Source organism: Lipomyces tetrasporus (assembly GCF_029532465.1).
Source record: "Lipomyces tetrasporus strain NRRL Y-64009 chromosome Unknown POJ06scaffold_5, whole genome shotgun sequence".
NCBI classification, from domain to species: domain Eukaryota; kingdom Fungi; phylum Ascomycota; class Lipomycetes; order Lipomycetales; family Lipomycetaceae; genus Lipomyces; species Lipomyces tetrasporus.
Window position 1 is genome coordinate 46,534 of NW_026611600.1, and position 20,235 is coordinate 66,768.

General features: G+C 47.8%; 8 protein-coding genes across 8 annotated transcripts; 3 read left to right on the forward strand and 5 right to left on the reverse strand.

Moving 5' to 3' along the window:
- Nucleotides 1–225: 225 nt before the first annotated feature.
- Nucleotides 226–553, reverse strand: POJ06DRAFT_281332 (uncharacterized protein; the record flags this gene model as incomplete). The annotated part of the gene is made up of 2 exons (XM_056189940.1): nucleotides 226–316; nucleotides 342–553. 2 exons carry the CDS (start codon nucleotides 551–553, stop codon nucleotides 226–228), a joined length of 303 nt encoding a protein of 100 aa, XP_056043645.1.
- A 1,098-nt stretch (nucleotides 554–1,651) lies between these two features.
- On the forward strand, nucleotides 1,652–3,437 carry POJ06DRAFT_267786 (general substrate transporter; the record flags this gene model as incomplete). Its single annotated transcript, XM_056189262.1, has 4 exons — nucleotides 1,652–1,668; nucleotides 1,724–1,797; nucleotides 1,848–2,378; nucleotides 2,434–3,437. 4 exons carry the CDS (start codon nucleotides 1,652–1,654, stop codon nucleotides 3,435–3,437), a joined length of 1,626 nt encoding a protein of 541 aa, XP_056043646.1.
- Nucleotides 3,438–4,182: 745 nt separating this feature from the next.
- POJ06DRAFT_275319 (uncharacterized protein) lies at nucleotides 4,183–5,111 on the reverse strand (the record flags this gene model as incomplete). Its single annotated transcript, XM_056189642.1, has 2 exons — nucleotides 4,183–4,689; nucleotides 4,809–5,111. The coding sequence occupies 2 exons, from the start codon at nucleotides 5,109–5,111 to the stop codon at nucleotides 4,183–4,185; spliced, it is 810 nt and encodes a 269-aa protein (XP_056043647.1).
- A 324-nt stretch (nucleotides 5,112–5,435) lies between these two features.
- Nucleotides 5,436–5,691, forward strand: POJ06DRAFT_99685 (uncharacterized protein). The gene has a single exon (XM_056191896.1). The coding sequence runs from the start codon at nucleotides 5,468–5,470 to the stop codon at nucleotides 5,657–5,659; it is 192 nt and encodes a 63-aa protein (XP_056043648.1). The 5' UTR covers nucleotides 5,436–5,467; the 3' UTR covers nucleotides 5,660–5,691.
- Nucleotides 5,692–5,962: 271 nt separating this feature from the next.
- On the reverse strand, nucleotides 5,963–6,847 carry POJ06DRAFT_180724 (uncharacterized protein; the record flags this gene model as incomplete). The annotated part of the gene is made up of 1 exon (XM_056184744.1): nucleotides 5,963–6,847. A coding segment is annotated over one exon (885 nt), but the record flags the coding sequence as incomplete, so codon positions are not given.
- A 2,476-nt stretch (nucleotides 6,848–9,323) lies between these two features.
- Nucleotides 9,324–10,363, forward strand: POJ06DRAFT_252026 (uncharacterized protein). Its single transcript, XM_056187476.1, has one exon. It carries the CDS (start codon nucleotides 9,402–9,404, stop codon nucleotides 9,555–9,557), a length of 156 nt encoding a protein of 51 aa, XP_056043650.1. The 5' UTR covers nucleotides 9,324–9,401; the 3' UTR covers nucleotides 9,558–10,363.
- A 504-nt stretch (nucleotides 10,364–10,867) lies between these two features.
- POJ06DRAFT_222198 (glycosyl hydrolase) lies at nucleotides 10,868–13,159 on the reverse strand (the record flags this gene model as incomplete). The annotated part of the gene is made up of 1 exon (XM_056185643.1): nucleotides 10,868–13,159. One exon carries the CDS (start codon nucleotides 13,157–13,159, stop codon nucleotides 11,045–11,047), a length of 2,115 nt encoding a protein of 704 aa, XP_056043651.1. The 3' UTR covers nucleotides 10,868–11,044.
- A 6,062-nt stretch (nucleotides 13,160–19,221) lies between these two features.
- Nucleotides 19,222–20,221, reverse strand: POJ06DRAFT_295299 (uncharacterized protein; the record flags this gene model as incomplete). The annotated part of the gene is made up of 5 exons (XM_056190504.1): nucleotides 19,222–19,399; nucleotides 19,451–19,538; nucleotides 19,622–19,892; nucleotides 19,914–19,998; nucleotides 20,055–20,221. The coding sequence occupies 5 exons, from the start codon at nucleotides 20,219–20,221 to the stop codon at nucleotides 19,222–19,224; spliced, it is 789 nt and encodes a 262-aa protein (XP_056043652.1).
- Nucleotides 20,222–20,235: the final 14 nt, after the last annotated feature.

The window sequence follows — 20,235 nt, forward strand, 5'->3', positions numbered from 1 at the left end:
ATGTGCAAGTTCTGCATCCGGAAAAATATCTGAGACGGCATCGATCAACCCTTGAACAAATAGCGGTCAAAGATACCTTTTTGTCTGTCGGAGATAAAGGATAACGAAGCAGCATTGATGCTGTGTTCCATAGATGTCCGAAGCTCCTGAAGGAACCAACTACAATTCTCTCGATTTTCCGCATTGACGACCCCAAACGCCAGAGGAAACAAATGTTGTTCGGCATCAACTCCCACTGCTATTAATAACACCCCCTGATATCTTGATTTGGGGTGAGTTCCATCGAGTGCAAGCAATGGGCGACAGTACCGAAATCCTGCAATTGATGTAGCGTAGCTCACGAATAGAGAAAAAATTGATCTTGAACCACACGCACTACCGCGTGGCTATTAGGATTGTGAGCTTTAATTGACCTAATATATGCAGGAATCTTTGCGAAGCCGTCGATATCAGATCCATCAATCTTTTTGCTGGCGTTGTCTTTCGCCCTTTCGGCCACGAGGTAGTCAATTTTCACGCCGTGATCGAGATGAACATCTTCTCTCAAGTGCATAGGTCTATAAAATCTCTTTGTTTCGGTCTCACCTTGATAGATCTCTGCTACCCATCGTTTATTGGCGTGCCCATTCTTGTGCACGACTTGATTGCAGTTATGGACCGGATTGGTGGCAGTAATCTTAAACATGGTGCTTTCCTTCTCGCGCCTTGCATGCAATGTCCACAGGCAAACGTCTTCTTTGCATTTTCACCTGACGCGGGTTCGATCTGACTTGGCTGGAACGTATTGATAACCCTCCTGGATAGCAATAGACTTCATCGCGTGCTTGAAGGCATTGATGTCTGAGAACTGACCTCCCACTGCAGGCAACATGTTGAAATGGCCGTTTGATATACAATATATAAGTTCTGATTCCACAGAATATTTGATAATATTGAGTGCTCTATAGTCACCGCGTTGATTAATGAACGAGACGCGACGCAAGTTCGGCAGGGTAGCTTACATTGATTAAGTGCAGAAATGGACCCTAAACCTCGCTCTGTACCTGGTCAGTGGCATTTTTGATATTTGCCCTAGAAGTTTTGGCGACGTGAATGCACTAACGAATTCCGAATCCCAGGGTTAGGGTCATGGTCAAGTACCCGCCTAGTAAAGGTCAGCTGCCTGATCCGTGCGGTGGAAGCCGAGACAGGGTCCGCGGAGCTATCTTGAACTCCGCGAGACGAGACGACAAATGGCCCAGTCAGTTCTGTTCACACCATCTCGTTGAGTGCGACGGGACTTGGGCAGGTCAACTTCTCCACTTTCATCCCTGGACTCCCAAGTTGTGACTGGATTGATTTCCTGGGAGTGACCTGACTGAAGTCTTACCACACGGAGGAAGTTGACAGCTCAGTATTACAACTGGTGGGGATTGCTGCCCCGAGCCGCATGTCCCGGATTTGCACGCAACCCCATACCCCGCATCAACTGACCCATTCTTTGCTTTCGGCTGAGAACCAGTCTGCCACTCCTCAGTTCCTATAAGTATGTCCAAGTATGTCCAGTTCTGTCGGACATTTACTTGACCTCCAAGCTATCAATATAGCACCTGCTTGCGCTTGTTCTGACCACTATCAATCATTCACTTCTCTCCAAAAACTCAAGTTCAGCATGACTTTGATTCGCGGGTAAGCACCTCTTGGTCTTGGGGACGTTCATCAATTAGTAACCATCAAGTCATAGAGTCGATTACTCTACTGTGAATCCAGACAACAAATGGAAGATCCTGAAGTCGCAGTCGCGATTTGCCCTTTGGGGTAAGTCAGAATGGCCTGCACCCATATCACTGCCTGACAATTGCATCTAGCTCTATTGATCTCGTCCGGCGTTGTGATGCAAGGGTTTGATCTCGTAGCTGGCGGCCAACTCGCTGCTTTACCTGTCTTTAAAGAGAAGTTTGGAATCCTCCAGCCCGATGGCAGCTACCTGATTCCGGCTCATTACCTCTCGGCTTGGAATTCCATCGCTCCCGCTACGGAAATCGTCTCTACCTTCATTTTCGCGCCACTTCTCGAGAAGTTTGGACGCAAATGGGCCATTCTCGCAGCATCACTCATCTCGGTTGCCGGAGTACTTCTCCAACAGCTCGCCCCTAACTGGCGGGTGCACCTGGCAGGCCGGGGTGTTAATGGCATTGCCATCGGCATGATGTTCACAGTCTCGCCACTCTGGATCGGTGAGACATGCCGTCCAGAACTTCGTGGCTTCTTTCTCTGTTTCTTCAACACCAGCATCGTCTTCGGTCAATTTGCGATCGTCGTGGTAAGCGAAGGCAGCAGTCACATCTCCAGCAAATGGCAATGGTGGCTACCTCTGGTCGCCCAGTACGTCTTTCCTTGTAAGTCATATTCTCCGCTATGGGTGCAAACAAAAACTGATAAAGGCGCCAATAGTCATTCTAACGGTATCTTGGCCTTTTTTCCCCGAGTCACCCTACTGGCTTGTTCGTCACGGTCGCCCTGCCGACGCGAAGAAAGCACTTCGTCGCATCTATGGTTTTAAGGAAGCCGAGTACTACGAAATCGAGGTCAGCCGCCTTGAAGAAGAAATTCGAATCACTAATGACCGACACGGCAACATTGACGCAGAACCTCCAAAGAGGCTCCTGGGCGTCAACGTACAGTTGGAAGCTGAATGCTTCGATGCAACGAACCGCAATCGTACCCTAACCGCCATCTTTGCTGCTTCGGCCCAGCAAATGATTGGGGCCACTTTTGTCATCGGATACGCGACATACTTCTTCCAACTCATTGGTATCAAAAACTATTTTGGGGCCTCCATCGCTTTGTACGTGGTTATGCTCCTCGCCAGCACCGCTGCATTTCCCCTTACCGAGATCTATGGCCGCCGGTTCTTGATTGTGGGTCCCCAGTTTATACTCTGCTTTATGCTTCTCATCATAGGCATTCTGGGGTGCGTTCCCAATAAGGCCCGAGCAAGTTGGGGCGTCGTGGCCTTGCTTTATATTTGGGCACTGATTTATCAGCTCTCTATTGGTGCTACAGGCTTTGTCCTGGCTTCAGAGATCGCAACAATGCGACTGAGAGGAGCAACGCAGGGCCTAATCACTATTACTAACTCGCTTTGGGGCCTGATCATGCAGTTCACAGTCCCTTATATGATCAACCCAGATGCTGGAGACTTGGGCGGCAAGGTCGGCTTTATCTTCTTGGCTACTGGACTGATTGCTGGTGTTGGGGGCTGGTACTTGTTCCCGGAGACTAAAGGACTTTCTTTCGAGAAATTGGATGAGCTTTATGCAATGAAAGTGCCTCCAAGGCATTTTAAGAGAGCTGTGGAGCAGCATCCTGAGACTGAAAGCACCCAGGCTGAACCTGCTTATGCTTTACGCACATTTTTACCTAAGGAGGGAGATGTTCATGTAGAACATGCCTAAATGAGCGGTGTGATATTCGTATTATTCAATTCATGGCATTTTAATCGTGTCATAATGCAATGAATAGAACGTTGTGCCCGGTCAAAGCTATGGGAACTGAAATCTGGCGCTGTAGGTGGCTGATAAGTAGGAGACGCGAAGAATGTAGGAGGCTGATAAGTAGGAGACGCGAAGAAGAGAAGATCGAATTGCGAGTCTACCGGGCCATTCCTCCCGTATCAAACATATGCAGAGTGCATTGAAGTCGTCACTGATCAACCGCGTCCACCGCAAACACAAGCCCCGGAGCTGTATTTATATTATTGGAGCTCAAAGTCGGGGTCAGACTTAGCCTTTACTACATCTAGACTAATTAAGGCGTCTGATCCCTTGTGCTTTTATTAGACAAGCGCAGACGTCGACGCGAAGGTGGAACGTTGACGATGAGCTAGTTTAGCCTCTGTGTTGGAAGGGATTCAAGCGCTAGGCAATGCAATGGAACGTTTCCTGCTGTACGTCGGACCCTTGTCCCTAGTAGTCGACGTGTGACTAGCGGTGATACAATCTGTGAGCTCAGCGCAGCGTTGCGACGTTGTCAGTTCTATAAGAACTGACAATAGTATGATTTCGGTGCTTTTCGCTGGCCCGGCCCGGCATTGCTCTTGAAAACCCCAGAGCCTCTTCATAGGGTCTCTTGAATTTTTTAATAAGTTCTTCCGGAATTCTGATCGAACGACAAATGTCCCGTTGCATTCTTGGGCTATTCTCACAGATAACCAGTTGCCCACTGAAGAATCCGCAAAAGCCCCAATGATTCTTCATCGTTATCTTCTCTAACCTCGGGATTCTCAGACAGCGAGGGCTGAAACGATGTCAACTCTTGTGCATAGGCGGATGGTCCTGTGTCAGCATCACCACTATCACTCAACTTGATGCCAGAACCAATAGCCACGGGCACGGTCAGATCAAAGTCATTGAATCTAATCAGTGCCAGATGTTCTTGAAATAAATCTGGGGTAAATGACGGCGGTGGCTGCACAACATATCTTCCGTTTCCATCGGGATGTGGCGAAGAATAGTATGACACCAAGTGTTTGCAGAGATATCGCGAATTGAAAACAAATTCCGGACAACTGCAAATCAATTTGTCCTTGTGAGTAAAATAGAAACCGTCGCGTTTGTCTATAGTGGTCCGATCAACGGTTTCGGCACACTTTCGCCAAACATGTACGAAGTCCTTATACACGCTTGGCTTCTCGCGTCCAGCAGCGATCTGCAAATGCAATTGAATCCGAGAAAGAACGAGACCGTTAAAAATAATGTAGCAAAGTACATCAAGTCTCGGTCTAACTAAATGTGAACTATAATCTTTTTTTAAAATTCGCCAGTGACTCTCCAGAGGGGAGCAGCCGAGCCGGGTCTGCCACATAGTGACGCGATCTCCCATCGCGAGCCGACGTTTCTGAACTCTGGTCTGTACCAGTTACTCCCAAAGGACCGGAACACCTTGGGCTGATCAATAGATTTGCAGTAACTGAGAAGTTCTTTAATTGACGAGGCATGCATTTCTTCGTATGTCTCAAAGAAGGTCTGTTGGGGGTCAGCATTATCAAAAGCAACTTTAGGTAACAGAGGATGTCTTAAAGATGACCCTTTACCATGCCGCGAAGGATACTCGCTTGCGCAGACGTGCATTGCAAATGTAGATAATTGGGCAGAGCACTCATTCTTAAAGAATTTCTGGCACTATCAATTGCGTCGTAACCTTTCACTTTACCTTAGCTTCGCCTTTCACATCGACCGCATTCCGTTCACTTGTGTGGTCATCATTTGTTTCTCCCATTTCTTCAATAGTATTCGTCATCTGGGGTGACACGCCTCCTCCCTTATCCGCCCCTTGCGACGTCTGCAGTCTCCGTGTTCCTATCGGACGACCCTTTCTCGCAATTGCAACTGGGGGTTCCTTAAGGACAGAGAGCACATCAAGTTGTAGATGAAAGCCGAGGTCGCATAAATTCGAGGAACTTATCTAAAACGGATCGACTGATCCCATGGTCATTCAGGGACTCTGGGCTTATCAGTATCGCTATTCATGGGGCATCCGAGGCGACAATACTCCCGAAAGTGCCAAGTATTTAAGATATCTCTTGGGCAAGGAGCTTTACCCAGACATGGATTTCACTACGTTCGATGGCTATCTGAAGGAGTTGCTGGATGGAAAGGCCAGAAAGCCATACGCGTGAGCGCGCCAGATGGTTAACCAAAGCAAAGAACAGTCATAGATTCCTTTGGCTCTGCTTGTTGTAAAGGTTGAGGTCAAAGTAGTGATTCTTAAGATGGAAAACAATATTGCTGCTCCTCGTCAACCTTGACAAGAGTTAAGCTTGTAAGAACTTCATATCCCAGATACGAGCCCTCTCCACTCGAAAGTCTCGGTGGGTGTTCTATTATTCTCGGGGATTCTTGAAGAGTGTTTGCAAACCACGACATATCAATATCGGCCAGTGAGCGTCAGAGCGTCATTCGGTCCTGCCCATACCTAAGGAGAGTTGTTTAAAGATAAATGCCACTTTTCCGAATAATCTCCTCAATTTGGCAGGCCCCATAATGGCATGACCAGGAATAATAGCGCGTCTTCCGTCCAACTCACTCCAAAGCACCTCTATTTGTCTCACCGACAACAAACCCACTTCACCACCGTCAGGCACCGAAACGATGCCTAAAGCCCGCTCTATTCTCTCTAGTAGATGTACAATGACTTCCGAAAAGAGCATGCCCTGTGTACACGAATTCTCCAGGGGTAACCCGCCAAAGGTGAGGCCTGGAATAGGGGCGATGGGATCGGTCGCGATTCGCTCGACACGAGCGGCTATGTAGTGGAGGATCAGCTCATAGAGCGACACCAGCTGGGTAAATATACTCGTGACGGTGAGCGAGAGGGGCGCGGACAATGGCTCCCAGGCGGCGATGGGGTAGGATGAAGAGGAGATAGAGGACAGATTGTGATGGTTATTTTGATGGGATTGCGACGACAGTGACAGCAGCTTTGAAAATGGTGTTTTTGCCGCTCGCGAAGCACACAGCAGGCCACGAGATGGCCGGCTGCTGAGAAGCCTCGTGAGGATCAGCAGGAAGTCTTGGGACGTCTTGAGCATGAACTCGGCTAGGGTAAAGTTGTCAATGTACAACGCGCTTTGTTGATAGATTATGCTGTTGAAGTCCAGAGTAGCTTTGTTCATCTCGGCAGCTGCAACGCGGATGTGCAAGTCGAGGTTCATATTGGAAAGCTTGAATATGGCATCCGAGGTATCGATGCCGTCTGCGGTCTCCGGCCCTGGTATCGCCACCTTATCAATCGGAGCGAAGTAGATGCTATTGGCGGCCGATACGGTTTTTGGGGGAGTCTCGATCGAGTACGGAGTTGCTACTGTCGATTCTATACGCATCATTTCTTTGCCATACGAGCCTAATTGGGTATGTGGTCTACTTGATTGACATGGTGTAGTTGATGAGGCTGACCGCCGGAACCGCAGTTAGTTTTCCCATTGCCCCCAATGAATAGACCCTTTGACATTTCTCTTGGTGGAGACTTGATGAGCCGCGCTGCGCAGCACAAAGTTGCTCGTACCGCTAGGGTGTCTGGTGGGATCAAAATGGTCTTAATGAGGATGCCTTCGTCGTCAGACCTGGAGAGACTGCCGTTTTGGAGGATTTCAAGGGTCCTGGGATAACGTAAGTCGTGGCGTAAGTGGCCGAATGGCGTAAATGCTCTAACTGCCGAGAACTCCCCCTCAAAAACTTACATTATTCAACAATGGTCCGTCGAAAAAGTTTAAACGCGCTTGAACTTGATACTAAAGTTGCTGAAGCAGTTTTAGGAGTCCAACAAGGCTTATATAAGTCTTCGTACGCAGCTGCAAAAGCGCTAGGGCTAAATAAGAACACTGTGCTTAAACGCGTCTCTGGAGGTCCGACAAGTTCTCAAGCGCGCCAACAACAACAGAAACTTTCATACGCACAGGAGAATGTACTTCTTAAGTGGATCAAAGAATTAACAATCAGTGGCTATTCTCCAGGACATCGATTGTTGAAGGAAATAGCTGAGGATATTCGTACGACTCGATCTCGTGATTTAGACGACGCGTCACCTCCTCTTTTGGAACTCCACGCACGTCTCCCCCTTGGCCAAGATTGGGTTCCACGATTTATTAAACGACATCCACACCTCGCAGTTGTCATTGGACGTCGAATTGAGTCTGTACGAATGGACGGAGCAACAAAACCAGTGCTTGACGCGTGGTTTGACGCGTATCGCACGGTCATTCAAGAGTATAAAATCATGCAAGAGAACACATACAATATGGATGAATCTGGATTCTCGATTGGAACAATGGAATCAACTCGAATTATTCTCGATCTCACATTTCGTACGAAACATCAAGCTCATCCAGGCCGTCAAGAATGGGTTTCTATGATTGAGTGTATTTGCGCAGACGGAACTATTCTTCCACCACTTGGGATATTCAAAGGGAAGAACGTTCTTCAGAATTGGATCCCGAACGAAGTCCTTGATAAATGGTTCTTTTTGGCGAATACAAAGGGTTGGACGAGTAATCTTCATAGGTTAGAGTGGTTAAAACGCGTCTTCGAGCCTGCGACACGAGCAGAAGCGAATGGTCAACAACATCTCCTCATCTGCGATGGTCACGATAGCCATATTAGTGGAAGCTTTATAGCTCACTGCCTTCAAAATCGAATTACGCTTCTTATCCTTCCACCTCATACATCGCATTTACTCCAGCCGCTTGATGTTGCAATATTCGGTCCATTGAAGAAGCGATTGACCGCTGCGCTCCCGCACCTCAACCAAGCACAGCTCGTACGAATACAAAAGATTGAATGGATGGAGGCATATATTCAAGCTCGATCGGAGGCTTGTACGCAACAAAATATTGAATCAGCATGGCGTGGGGCTGGTCTTTTTCCATTTAATCCACAGCGAGCACTTTGTACGATGGTTTTGGACACAACCCCGGAGCTAGAAAGACCCAGAACACCAACAGAATTTGATATATTTGATCAAGTTTTTGTAAATAGCTCACCTCCGGATGCTACAAGCTTACGGTCAGCAAATGAGCTCCTCAATTCAACAATTAATAGTGATTCAATTCCAACAACTCCGGTCCGCCGATATATCCGAAAGTTGACAGCCGGGGCTGAGCAACCTCAAGCACGGAGTATTGTCCACCAACACGATGCTAACAACTTGCGCTCTATCATTAAAGGAGCGTACGAACCGTACAAAGGGAAAGAGAGTGGTTTTAAAAGGTCAATTCCATGTTTCTACACAAGAGTTGTGCGATGCAGTGGCAGCTGCCGAAAAAGATACCAAAACACGTGCAAGGAAAAGGAGAAAAAAGAAGGGCAAGGGTATTTCGTACGAGACTGAGAGTGAGGGGGATATTGAAGAAGGAACCCAGGATGAATTTGAGAGCGATACAGAGGATTGTATTATAGTTGATGTGGAGTAATATGAGTTTTTGAGAGAGAGTTCTCGGCAAATAGAGCATTTACGCCATTCGGCCACTTACGCCACGACTTACGTTAATTACTCATCTCTGGTACAGACTTGTCGGCGGATCGTGGGGCCCGGTCTCATCCTGCACTCCAAGTCTGGTGTGGCCATGATGGAGATTCACAACGCGCTTGGCCTGAACTATGAGGTAAACTATTACCGAAAAATATTTTTTTTGCCTTAGATGGGACTTGTTTGAAGCTTGTGTGCGTTGGTGACTGTTAACTAGGTCATAGTTAGCACGTATTGGCATGATAGAACCCTAATGTCCTTGCACGCATCGGCGACTTTTTCTGCGTGGGACATTCCATGGCTGGCCAACATGCAGTCAACGCCATTCACAGTTTCAGTTAAAAAGAAGAGAAAAAATTTGTCTGTGCATCACCCCTCTTGTTACCTTCCTACTTCCTATGCCGTTCAACAAACGTGCTCGCATTGAAATCGAGAATCAGAACGACGTAGTCTACATCCAATACTTTTATATCGACTACGAGCTTTTGCCCGAACCACTGAGCAAAGACACGTTGTACTTCCATGCAACACTGGCGCCGGGAGAGTCCAACTAATGGCTGGACACGACAAGATATTCAGACAAATAGTCTGGAGACACAGGTGCCGAAGCTAGATGACAAGATTATGTTATTCTCGAAACTGAAGGTGCTGGAGGTTATATCGGCTTCAACCACTCTGTCGCTCATTTTCAAGGCACATGGTGGGGTGAAGGAGATGCCATGGTTTTCATTGATGATGACACGTGGCCACCTAGCATGCACGGTACTGGTGGTGAGGTTATTTCAGTTAAGGGTGGGGCCTGCAGAAGAACCAGTTTCCCTTCGCTGGAACCATTATCCACGAAGAAGATGTTCATAGTTATCAGGTCAGCTACCGGTGGCACCTACTAGATCCAGTCCGATTCAACAAGAGATCAAAGTAACCATGGAGTCGGGCCCCGGTAACCATTGTCGCGATGACTGGTCTACAACTGCGTACTGGCACCAGGCACTCCCCAGCCCAAAGTTGGCCATATTGCCCATGGAGCAACGTCTACCGCGAAGGCCCCAATATCCTCCTGCGGATAATGCCGCTTCCTGACATGTCGAGCATGGACTGTGATCGTGCGCGCCATAATGTCAAACTTCCGCAGGATATTCGGAGGCAATTTCTGCCTGGTCTTCAGTAGAGTGTTTTACTGGGAAGTGAGGAAGTTTGCAGGCACGTATTCGGCGTTGCCCACGTTGAGGAACAAAGTTGATGGAATGTTATTCGACATTGCAGTCGACTCTTGTATGATTGTTGCGTGGGGTGTCTGTCAGTGTCCGGTGATGGAAGTTTCTAGATTCCTTCTGAGAATTCAGTAATCACTTTATGTTAGTAGTATCATGAAATAGAATTAATTTTCATACATAAGAAATTTATGCACTTAGGATCTATTATGTTCTTGAATGCAATGTAGGACCCGTGCATTTGCATAATTCAACTAAATGAGAATACAGCGTAACGTTGTCATATAGTGGTATAACAGCGGGTGCAGTGGACACTGTGGTTAAGGTACTCTACAGGAAATCTTGATGACGTACGATGCTAAGCGTCACCATGCTGGGCTGCAAATAGGCTAGAAGGACGCTTCTGGGCTAGGTAATGCAAGGGCAGGATGGGACAAGAAACAGGGAACAGTTTCTATTCAGTTAGAAGACAGGATCATTCCTTGGCCTGGCAATGAGTACGAGTACCCCTTTTATAACTGCCAGGCTGGCCAGGGTTCTTTTCATCACGCCGGGCTTTAGTCGTCGCGATTTTTATTTGCTATTGCTGCAACAATGCCCAAACACAAGGTCTGAACTGTCTATAATCGACTGAGGTAATAAAATCCTACATTTTCCAGATACTGTCCCAGCTACTCCCTGAACTGTTTCGGCCATAATGATATAACAACTTCATCACTAAATCCACTGACGTGCAAAGGTAAAGTCAATGTTCATCTATAATATTTCTTCTCTTTCTCTTAAGCAAATGCGATTTTTTAATGACCTTGCCACAATAAGCCCTCGTTAATCTACTTCCAGACCGAATTGATCCCGTGGATAGACACAGATACAGACCTTGTCGATCCACCCTCGGAAAACAACTTGACGTCGGCGGCACCGTGATCCAGTGGGAAGATCTGGGAAGTGATCGCGACCTGTCCCTTACCATCAAAGACCTCGACTGACGACCAGTCCAATAGGATGTTGAGCTCGATCACATCCGTTGATTTGGTCGGCATGGTTGCAATGAAGTAGCCCGGGAAGGCATTCTGCTCCGAGTCTACGAACGAGCTGTTGCCAGACTTGAATCTGTCGACAAATATGTTCTGACCTAGGAAATCGTAGCCGATCACGGTCTCCTGCGTGTTGCTCGCGTTCGAGCACAGGATGACACCGAACTTGATGCCGGCTCCACGCGTGAATTTGAGTGCAACTTTCATTCTCGTATTGTACGGGGCAGGCACATTGACTTTAGTCTCGCCACACTCTAGGACTGAGAAATTTCGACTGTACAATGACGAGGTGTAGAGAGTTGACAAAGATGACACAGGTTGCTGCACAAGTCGGACTTTGTTGTCGATGGTCTTAAGTGCTAACTTGCGTGGAATGCTCATGGCACTGCGCCACGTACTGGTCGGAATACTATTGGCGTAGGCCCAGTTGTTCATCCATCCAATCACGGTCCGTTCAGATGTCGGCAGCCCGTTGTAAGTCGCGGCAGCATAGTAGTCCGGGCCGAAATCGTTCCAGTTGGCCTCGTCCTTGGGGATGTCTGAAAACACAATTTCGTCGATATGGATATGGGCTGATGGGCCAGTGTTGACATCGGTGATAATCAAGTACGCCTCTTGGCCGATCCATCCTGCCACATTCCAGCTTCGCCACACCAGAGTCTCAGTATTGGTGCCGGTTTGCGAATGTACGACCTTCCCGTCCACAACGAGAGTGATGGAGACCTGATTATCTTCAGGAGTTCCAGCAGTGGCCGGATTGTATGGATAATAACCACCTGCAATCAAAAAGCTGATATAGTCCTTTCTGATAGTGAACTTTGGTGACGCAATCGTGCCCGTCCCGATATTGCCAAAAAGGTACGTTGTCATGATGCCGTTCCCGAGATAGCCCTTGACCTTTCCCCCATTAACAGTCGACGCCTTCCGTGGGCCACTACCGACAAAGTCGCCAGTACCAGTCCATCCCAGGTCCTCAAATGTAGAGGATGTGGCCTCAAAGTCCTGGAAAACAGTAGAGCCGCACGGGACTTTCGCGGGGTCGTACACCTCTGACGGATCGGCAACAAAAGTTTTTCCGTCGAAAGATCCGATGATCGACTGAGTTCCAGATCCGGCAATGACGCCGCCTGGATTGATTCCGATCAATATGATCCACTTTTCGGCTGCAGTGTTATCGTCCACATAGAGTGGAAATAACGACGGACACTCCCATTCACCGAACCTTGCGTTGTACGGTCCGAACTGGGACTCCAATGTCCAATCCTTCAAATTTTTCGATGAATAGATAAGAATGATTTGCTTCATTGCCAGAGTTAAGACCATGATCCACTTCAACGTTGGTGTGTGCCAGAACACGAACGGGTCACGGAACTGGTTGTACTGGTCCGCGTAGTCAGGTGGTGGCGATGGAATGATAGGATTACCGTTGTACTTGGTCCAGGTTAAGCCATTGTCGTTGGAGAACGCAATTGACTGTGACTGCTGCCCTTGTCGAATGACGTGGCCGTTGGACGTGGTGTGGGCAGTAGGATAGGTACTAGTATAGATGGCCACCATAGGTTGCGAAAAAATATCCTTGCCATTCCGGTCCTTACCGATTGAAACGGCCAAACCAGACGTGTTGTTAACGTCGACAACGGCAGAACCAGAGAAGAACATTTCCATCACGTTTCCATTCGAATCTACCTCGCACTCGAGCGCAATCGGTAAGTGCTTCCAGTGCACAAGGTCGGTCGAGATTGCATGCCCCCACGACATGTAGCCCCACGTGTTGCCATTGGGGTTGTACTGGTAGAACATATGATAAACTCCATCGTGGTACACCAGACCGTTGGGATCATTCATCCAATTATTCTCAGGAGTAAAGTGGAATTGGGGACGGTACTCCTCATTGAAACAAGATTGGACCATGACTCTGCTCGGCGAGGGTAATATTTTGATTGTCAAGGATAATTTCGACCACGACAGTATTCCTTTGCCTATTTGTAAGATGCGGAGCCGATACGTCTTCGCAGCCAAATGAGAAATCTGGCGTTCGCAGCAACCCAAAATGAAAGGAAGTGACAGAAACCTAATAATATGGCAATTGGCCTAGAAATGACAAGTTACTGATGCGACCAAGTGGCCAGTGTGAGTAAATAGAACCCAACGTCGGGACAATCTCGACAGTACACGTTGAACCCTTAATATGAAGTCGTGCCCACCTGCCCAACAAAATGACTATTCTTGGACTGTCGATGTGCATCTGCAGTAAAGAGCAAGTGAGAATGCGGAGCTATCGCGAAGTTACCGCGAATAGCAAGCTAGCCCTGCAGTCCACTTGACAAGAAACCTTGAAACCAGCGTGCTATTGGTTCGAAGGTACCGGCGTCAAAGGTAACGGAAAGGTGCAGGTTACGCGCTGTCAATTGCGCCATCACCGCTGTTGCTGACACTGCATTTACTGAAGTTAACTTGCTGAGTTGGGTATTCGTTTTACATTATGAGGAGCTGATAAGGGGGGACGTCGGTCGCTGCGGCTATTTAGCATAACGCGTGATTCCGGACCAGCTGCATTTCTCCGCTATGGCTGGATTGTGCTTCTTAAAAAAGACGCATTGAGGTGAAAGAAACTCGTGTTTAGAGATAATTACCGGAGGTGCAGATCCACAGGCAGGGATGTCCGCGAATGGCAGCTATTTTCTTCGGACCCTTCGTGAAACTTTGTCTTTTTGTCGGTAATGATCGCGGCTGTGTCCGAAGATATTCATAGCGAAATCATATGGGGACTGCACCTGCTATGCTCTTGGATATCAGTCGTCTGTAATTACCCAAAATGCGAAGTGAGGTATCCCCACTGCGGAGCAGACGGCGGAGGACGCGAAACTCTAATTGGATAGCATAGATGTCGACTGCCTTGACGTGTTACTAGAGTGGAGCCGAGTCGCGGAACTTTTTGTTGCCTCCGCGTATCGTGCGCTACATGGCGCGTATTCATCCGCCAAGGGTCTCGCTCTCTCGTCCCCCACATCCCGTTGCCCCCAAAGCCGCACTGCCAGGATAAATCGTTCCCCGCAATCTTCTCGACTCCTCAGTTTCGACATTTCGCTAGAATGAACCATACATAAGTGTGCCGTCTCATTGCTGAGAATGTTTGATCTCAGTCTGTATAATCCATCGCTTTGGTGGGCTCTCTCTCAATAAATTTATTTGTCTCAAGCTCTGCGACTAAGAACGCTCACCCTGAAACCCTGATACGAGCAGGCAGCAAGTTGACGGCTCCAATCTCAGATTTTGCGATAAAAATTTAATGCAGTCGAGTTACCGTAGTTCACTGAAATTTATGATATTTATTTGCTCTCTATAGTCGAGACTCAGAATGCTGAAATTTAGTCCCTGAACGCTAATAGTGTTCTGACACAATTTGGGTGACGGTTAGAGAGCAAAATAAAGATATGAAAGAAAATTGAGAAACAAGACTACGAAACCAAATTTTGGGAAAGCAGGACGATTGTTTATAGATCCGGAAAGCACAATAGTGGGGCTTCAGTGGAGTTATTGTGCTGATGATGAGGTGGACTCGGGTCAATTGAAGTGCTAGACTTTAGCAGTATGCGTTGGGAGTTATCTGAAAGGAGACAAAACTACGTCAATGACGACGAATGATCAAGCAAGTTAATTCAAACAAGGATCAAGAAGATGGTGAACTATACAGTAATAGAAAATAAAAATATTAAAAATATAAATCAATAAATTTAGGGTGACAGGGGGTCAGGAACGAACAAAACGGAGAGTTAGTTACAAACAAGCACTTAGCGGAAAGGCGTGTTAGTAGTCAAAGTGAAAATAAAAATCAAAGAGTGCAAAAAATAAAATAAGAAATTAGCAGTGAGGAAGCGAAAGGTTTTGAAGAGCCAAATAAATTGTTGATGGATGGTGGAGAACTGATTGACGTTGGCGGGAATTTGAAAATGATGTGAGGATGAAGATGCAGAATTGAGGGTGCAGCAGACCTGAAGGCAACACAACCAAAAACCGCAGCGAAAAAAGTATAGAAAACAGCGATATAAGTAAAATTAGTAATTATAGGAATGATATATAATAGAAATAATTAAGGTGGCAGTGGAAACAGGTAGGGAGGGGAATTAATTGTAAAATAATCCTCTTTGAGGATTCTCCAATGACTTTCCACGCGCATCGTCGTGCGCGAAATTGGTATTGTAGCATCCGAGCCCGGCCCGCCACACAGTGACGCAACCTCCAGCGCGACCCAACATTTCCGAATTCTGGTCGGTACCAATTACTCCAAAAATACCGGAAGAGTTTCGGCTGATTAATAGACCTGCAGTATTCAAGCATTTCATTTGATCGAGGAGGCATGAATTTCTTCGTAGGTCTGGTAGACAACTGCCTCCGGCGCGTCAGCATTATCTTAAATAACCTTCGCGCTTGCTCTGCGGTGCATCGTTTGGTCTGGCCTTTTGATAGGATCCAGTCTGACTCTTCAGATAAAAATACAGGTATTGGGGCAGAGATGTCATTCGAGTAGAACTCCTAGCATTACCAATTGCAAGACCCTTAATTTTCACTTTATCGGTGTTATGCTGATCTAATGCTCGCAGGGTGTGCCACAGACAAAGGTGATTATTATAAGCACGGTTGTTTCCTTAAAAGCTATACTGGCGGCTGTCACTTCTACAAAAAAAATTCAATTAGAGTCTGAACATCAATTAAGGTTAATACCTGCAAAGTCCTTGTCGGTGTGAACGACTTGCGGATTTAGTCCTGCACCTCGCAGTGAAGTAAACAATTCTGTCAACCTGGATCCCCTCTTGCCTTCTTCCTGGAGACCACGAGTATCCAATAGAAGGTAGGACAGAGGCAGAGATACAAGGTCGTACTCTATAAGAATGCATTAGAGCTCATAGCCGTGTTTTTTGTACCAAACGTTGAGTCGATAAACACTGCGGTCATCTTTGCAAGGTCGTACTTCGCGTAGTCGCTGAGACAAGGCGTAATGAAGGCCAACGAAACTCCCGGTTCTTGGAGTCCTTCTATCTGTCGATAGCCGTCTTCAGGCTGGCAAACAATTCAACTGGATTGACGGATTGATTGAATTGACGGACAATCCGTCAATTCAATCAATCCAATCGGGCCGACTTTAGTAAATCAATCAATCAATTGGAAGAGCTGGTTGATTGATGAAATTGACGGATTGACGGACCGCCGCACGGGGCCGGGGCTTGGCCGGCGTGTGGCAGACGCGTTGGATATTTCGGCCCACCCAACTGTCGCTTGCGCCTTGTAAACACCAAGCGTTTCCCACTCCCTTGACCGCAAAGAGCTTCACAACTACCACAACAATCGAAATGGCTGAATCTACATCTATGACCCTCAAACGAGTGATTCAGGATCCCGTTCTACAAGCTCTGACTCTTCCGAGCTTCCCCCCATCATTCAGGACGACCTTGACGCGTGGGAGATTTTCCCTTGGTCCAAATTCCCGGGTTCGTCAAGGCTACGCGCCCGGGATCACTTACATCGTGGATCTGGTGTTATGGCTACGATATCGAGTCTGCTAAGGCTTCAAATCAGAAGAAATGGGTCTGTCAACGCTGTATTTTGAAGGGGTCGAAGCCGACATCCTTCTCAGCTGCCGGCCATGTCAATATCGAGCGTCATCTTCACGATCAGCACTCCCTTGAGGACCCGACAGGTCGGCGGAAAAGGAGGAGCTCGACAGAGAGCCCAGCCGGGCCCCTTGACAAGCAACGACGGATAGATAGTCTCTTCAAGCTGAATGCTGACGTGCCAAGAGAGCAGGCGCTCATCAATACCCTGAAGCTTGCATTCAACCGGGACCACTTCCAGAAGCTCCTTATCAACTGGATTATCGAATCAAACCTCCCTTTTCGAACGATCGAGCACCCAAGGCTCCGTGAGGCTTTCATGTACCTGAACCCTCTCGTTGGAGACTCAAACGCGTTGGTTACTCATACCACTGCCCGCCGGATACTTGTTGACGAGTATAGAGAGCATCATGGCGCCGTCAAACGCCTCCTCCGCAGCTCACCAGGTCTCATCCACATCGCCTTCGACGGCTGGAGCTCACGTAACAAGCATGCGCTCTACGGCATTACCTGTAACTTCCTCGACTATCACTTCAAGGCCCGGAAAATCGTCCTTGGGCTCCCTGAGCTAATGGAACGACACACAGGAGAGAATATCGCCACAGAGGTCATCAAAATCATCACTTCCTATGAAATCAGCGACAAAATCGGCTACTTTACTCTTGATAATGCTGCGAATAACGATACGGCGATGGAAGCGATTGCTGGTCACTTCAACCTCGGATCCGGGCCAGAACGCCCCTATCCGTTGTATTGGCCACATCATCAACCTCGCCGTCAAGGCACTACTATTCGGGAAAAATCATCAAGCCTTCGAAGAAGAGATTCCGGACGCTCAAGCCCTCGAAGTTGCTACCCATCGACTATGGCAAAAGACCGGCCCTGTGGGCAAACTGCACAATATCGTGACTTGGATCAACCGTTCGAATATCCTCACGCAGGCGTTCTTGAAGCTGCAGAAGGAATACAACGAAGTAACCCGTCGAAGCGCATCAAGGTCCTCCATCTTGTTTCTGACAACGCCACCCGGTGGCTGTCGCAATTCTACATGATTGAGAGGGCGTTGAAGCTACGTAACTTTATCGAGGACTTGTGGGACAATCAAGCGAAGGCATACAGCCGTTCGAATCGATCGAAAAAGGATATACCGCTGTGCCTTCAGGCTGATTCGAAGTTGACCGATTCTGACTGGTCCATGTTGCATGAGCTTCAAAAGCTCCTCTACAACTTCAACGTCGTCCTCCTTATCCTTCAAGGCGATTCAGTACTCCGAGACCGAGTTGACGGGTGCCTCAAGGCGTACGGCCTCATCTGGCATGTGGTACCTGCCTTTGAATTCCTTCTTGACAAGCTTGAAAAGGCCAAGAAAGAAGAGGTCGAAAATAGCTACAGAATTCAGTGGCAGGCTGCAGTCAACTGTGCCTGGGACCTACTTGATAAGTACTACCAACGACTAGAAGATTGTCCGGCTTATTACGCTGCCGTTGCCCTCCACCCGAGGTACAGGTGGCGATACTTTGAGACGAAGTGGTCAATTCGGAAATCGTGGATTACCGACGCGAGGGCAGCGGTCCAACGACTATGGGATTCTGACTACAAGAAGCGACTGATCAGTAATCAACTGACTACCTTCCGGCCGTTGCAGTTCAAAGCTTCATTCGTGAGTCCATTCGATCAATATTTCGATACTGTGGGCCCACCGTTGATGCCGGACCTCGACGAGCCCAAGGACCTCCCCGATGACGAGTACGAGCGTTGGCAGCTTAGCACGGCTACTACGGATATTGATGTGGAGGACCCGTTGGAATACTGGTACAACAAGAGGTCAGAATACCCTCGTCTTTGTCAAATGGCCGTTGATATTTTATCTATCCCTCCCATGTCGGCTGAATGCGAGAGGCTCTTCTCGTCAAGTGGCCTCATGGTGACGCCTCTACGGTCACGGCTTGAAGCAACAACAATCGGGTTAGCACAGACGGTACGGTCGTGGTTGAAGGCTGGGGTCATTCGCGATAGCGTTATGGACGTTCCGGACCTCGACAACAAGAATCATCGTGAAGAAGGTTCAGACCCGGTCAAGGACGACTTCAACGAGGAATCGGGCGACGATACAGCGGTAGTGAGTCGGCCGGAGGACGGCGACGGCGACGGCGAGGTGGAGGTCGAGGTTGTTACACTGTATGACTAATTGCTGTATCAATTGTCAATTCAATTCAATCAATTCAATCGGGGCCCTCGGTTGGTCAATCCAACTGGCCCTCACGGTAGATAACCATCAATCAATTCAATCGGACCTCCCGGTTGATTGAATTGAATTGTTTGCCAGCCTGGCCGTCTTGCTCTGCCACTAGGAGCTGTGCGGATCTAAAGTCGTTCGCCGCGTCCCTTCCCACTCGTTTTAGTAAGTGAAAGCCACACGTTATAGACTTGTTGCATTGTGATTGTATAAAATTCAGTCTTGTAAATTTGAGGCTCGTCGGCCATTTGGAGTAAATTCTGATATATTTGTCGTGGCGGAAGGCGTTTCTGTGCTTCGATGTAGCTTTGTAACCCCTTCCGTCATATGGAACTTAGGTGATTCAGTATGGCCAACTTGTGTTCGTAAACTACCATTGCTGATTCATTCACCTTCGAAAAGCTGATGTGAAGCTCACCCTGGCATTCAAAGAATTCTTTCGCGGCTAAACAGACATTGCGGTAGACCTGTATCACAACAACGGCATGAAGTTGCAATTGTGGAGTGTGGAAAATTGATACTCCGTACCTGTATACCGCCGAATGCTTAAAGGATCCCGCTCAGTTTTGGGTTCAATGGAGCGCGAGCAACTCAAATTGAACCTTCGGCCGTCTGGTCTTTTGATTCGCCGCAAATGAAAGTAATACCCCGTACAATCGAACATGTCATTTCTGTAACTCGCGGTCTCCGCTTTATGCGTAATCGCCACGGAGATATCATTCTCGATTAGAAAGGTCGACGAGAGTGTCGCCTCTATTCTCAGAGATTGAAGAGCGGCATCAAATTTATGGTTATCATGCTACTCCAGAAACAAAAACACGGGTTCAACAAACTCCTCATGAGTCTCGTAGTACTCATCAAGGTCAAACCCAGCGCGCTTCGGTCCTCTGTTTGGTTTTTCGCTGCTAGAACAAAAACTGGTTAGTAGTGAACCAGCTTTCTTCTCTAGGAATAACCAAACTCAGTCACATTGTCACGACATCTTTTGCAACTCTTAAGAGGTTGGCCGTCAATGCTTACAAACATTTGTTGAAGCACATGAAGAGCCTCACAACGAATCCAAGTGCGACACGACGCACACTTGCGACAGTAGTTCGAGTCTTTAAGTGCTACTTCACTTTGATCCATAATGCGATCGTCTA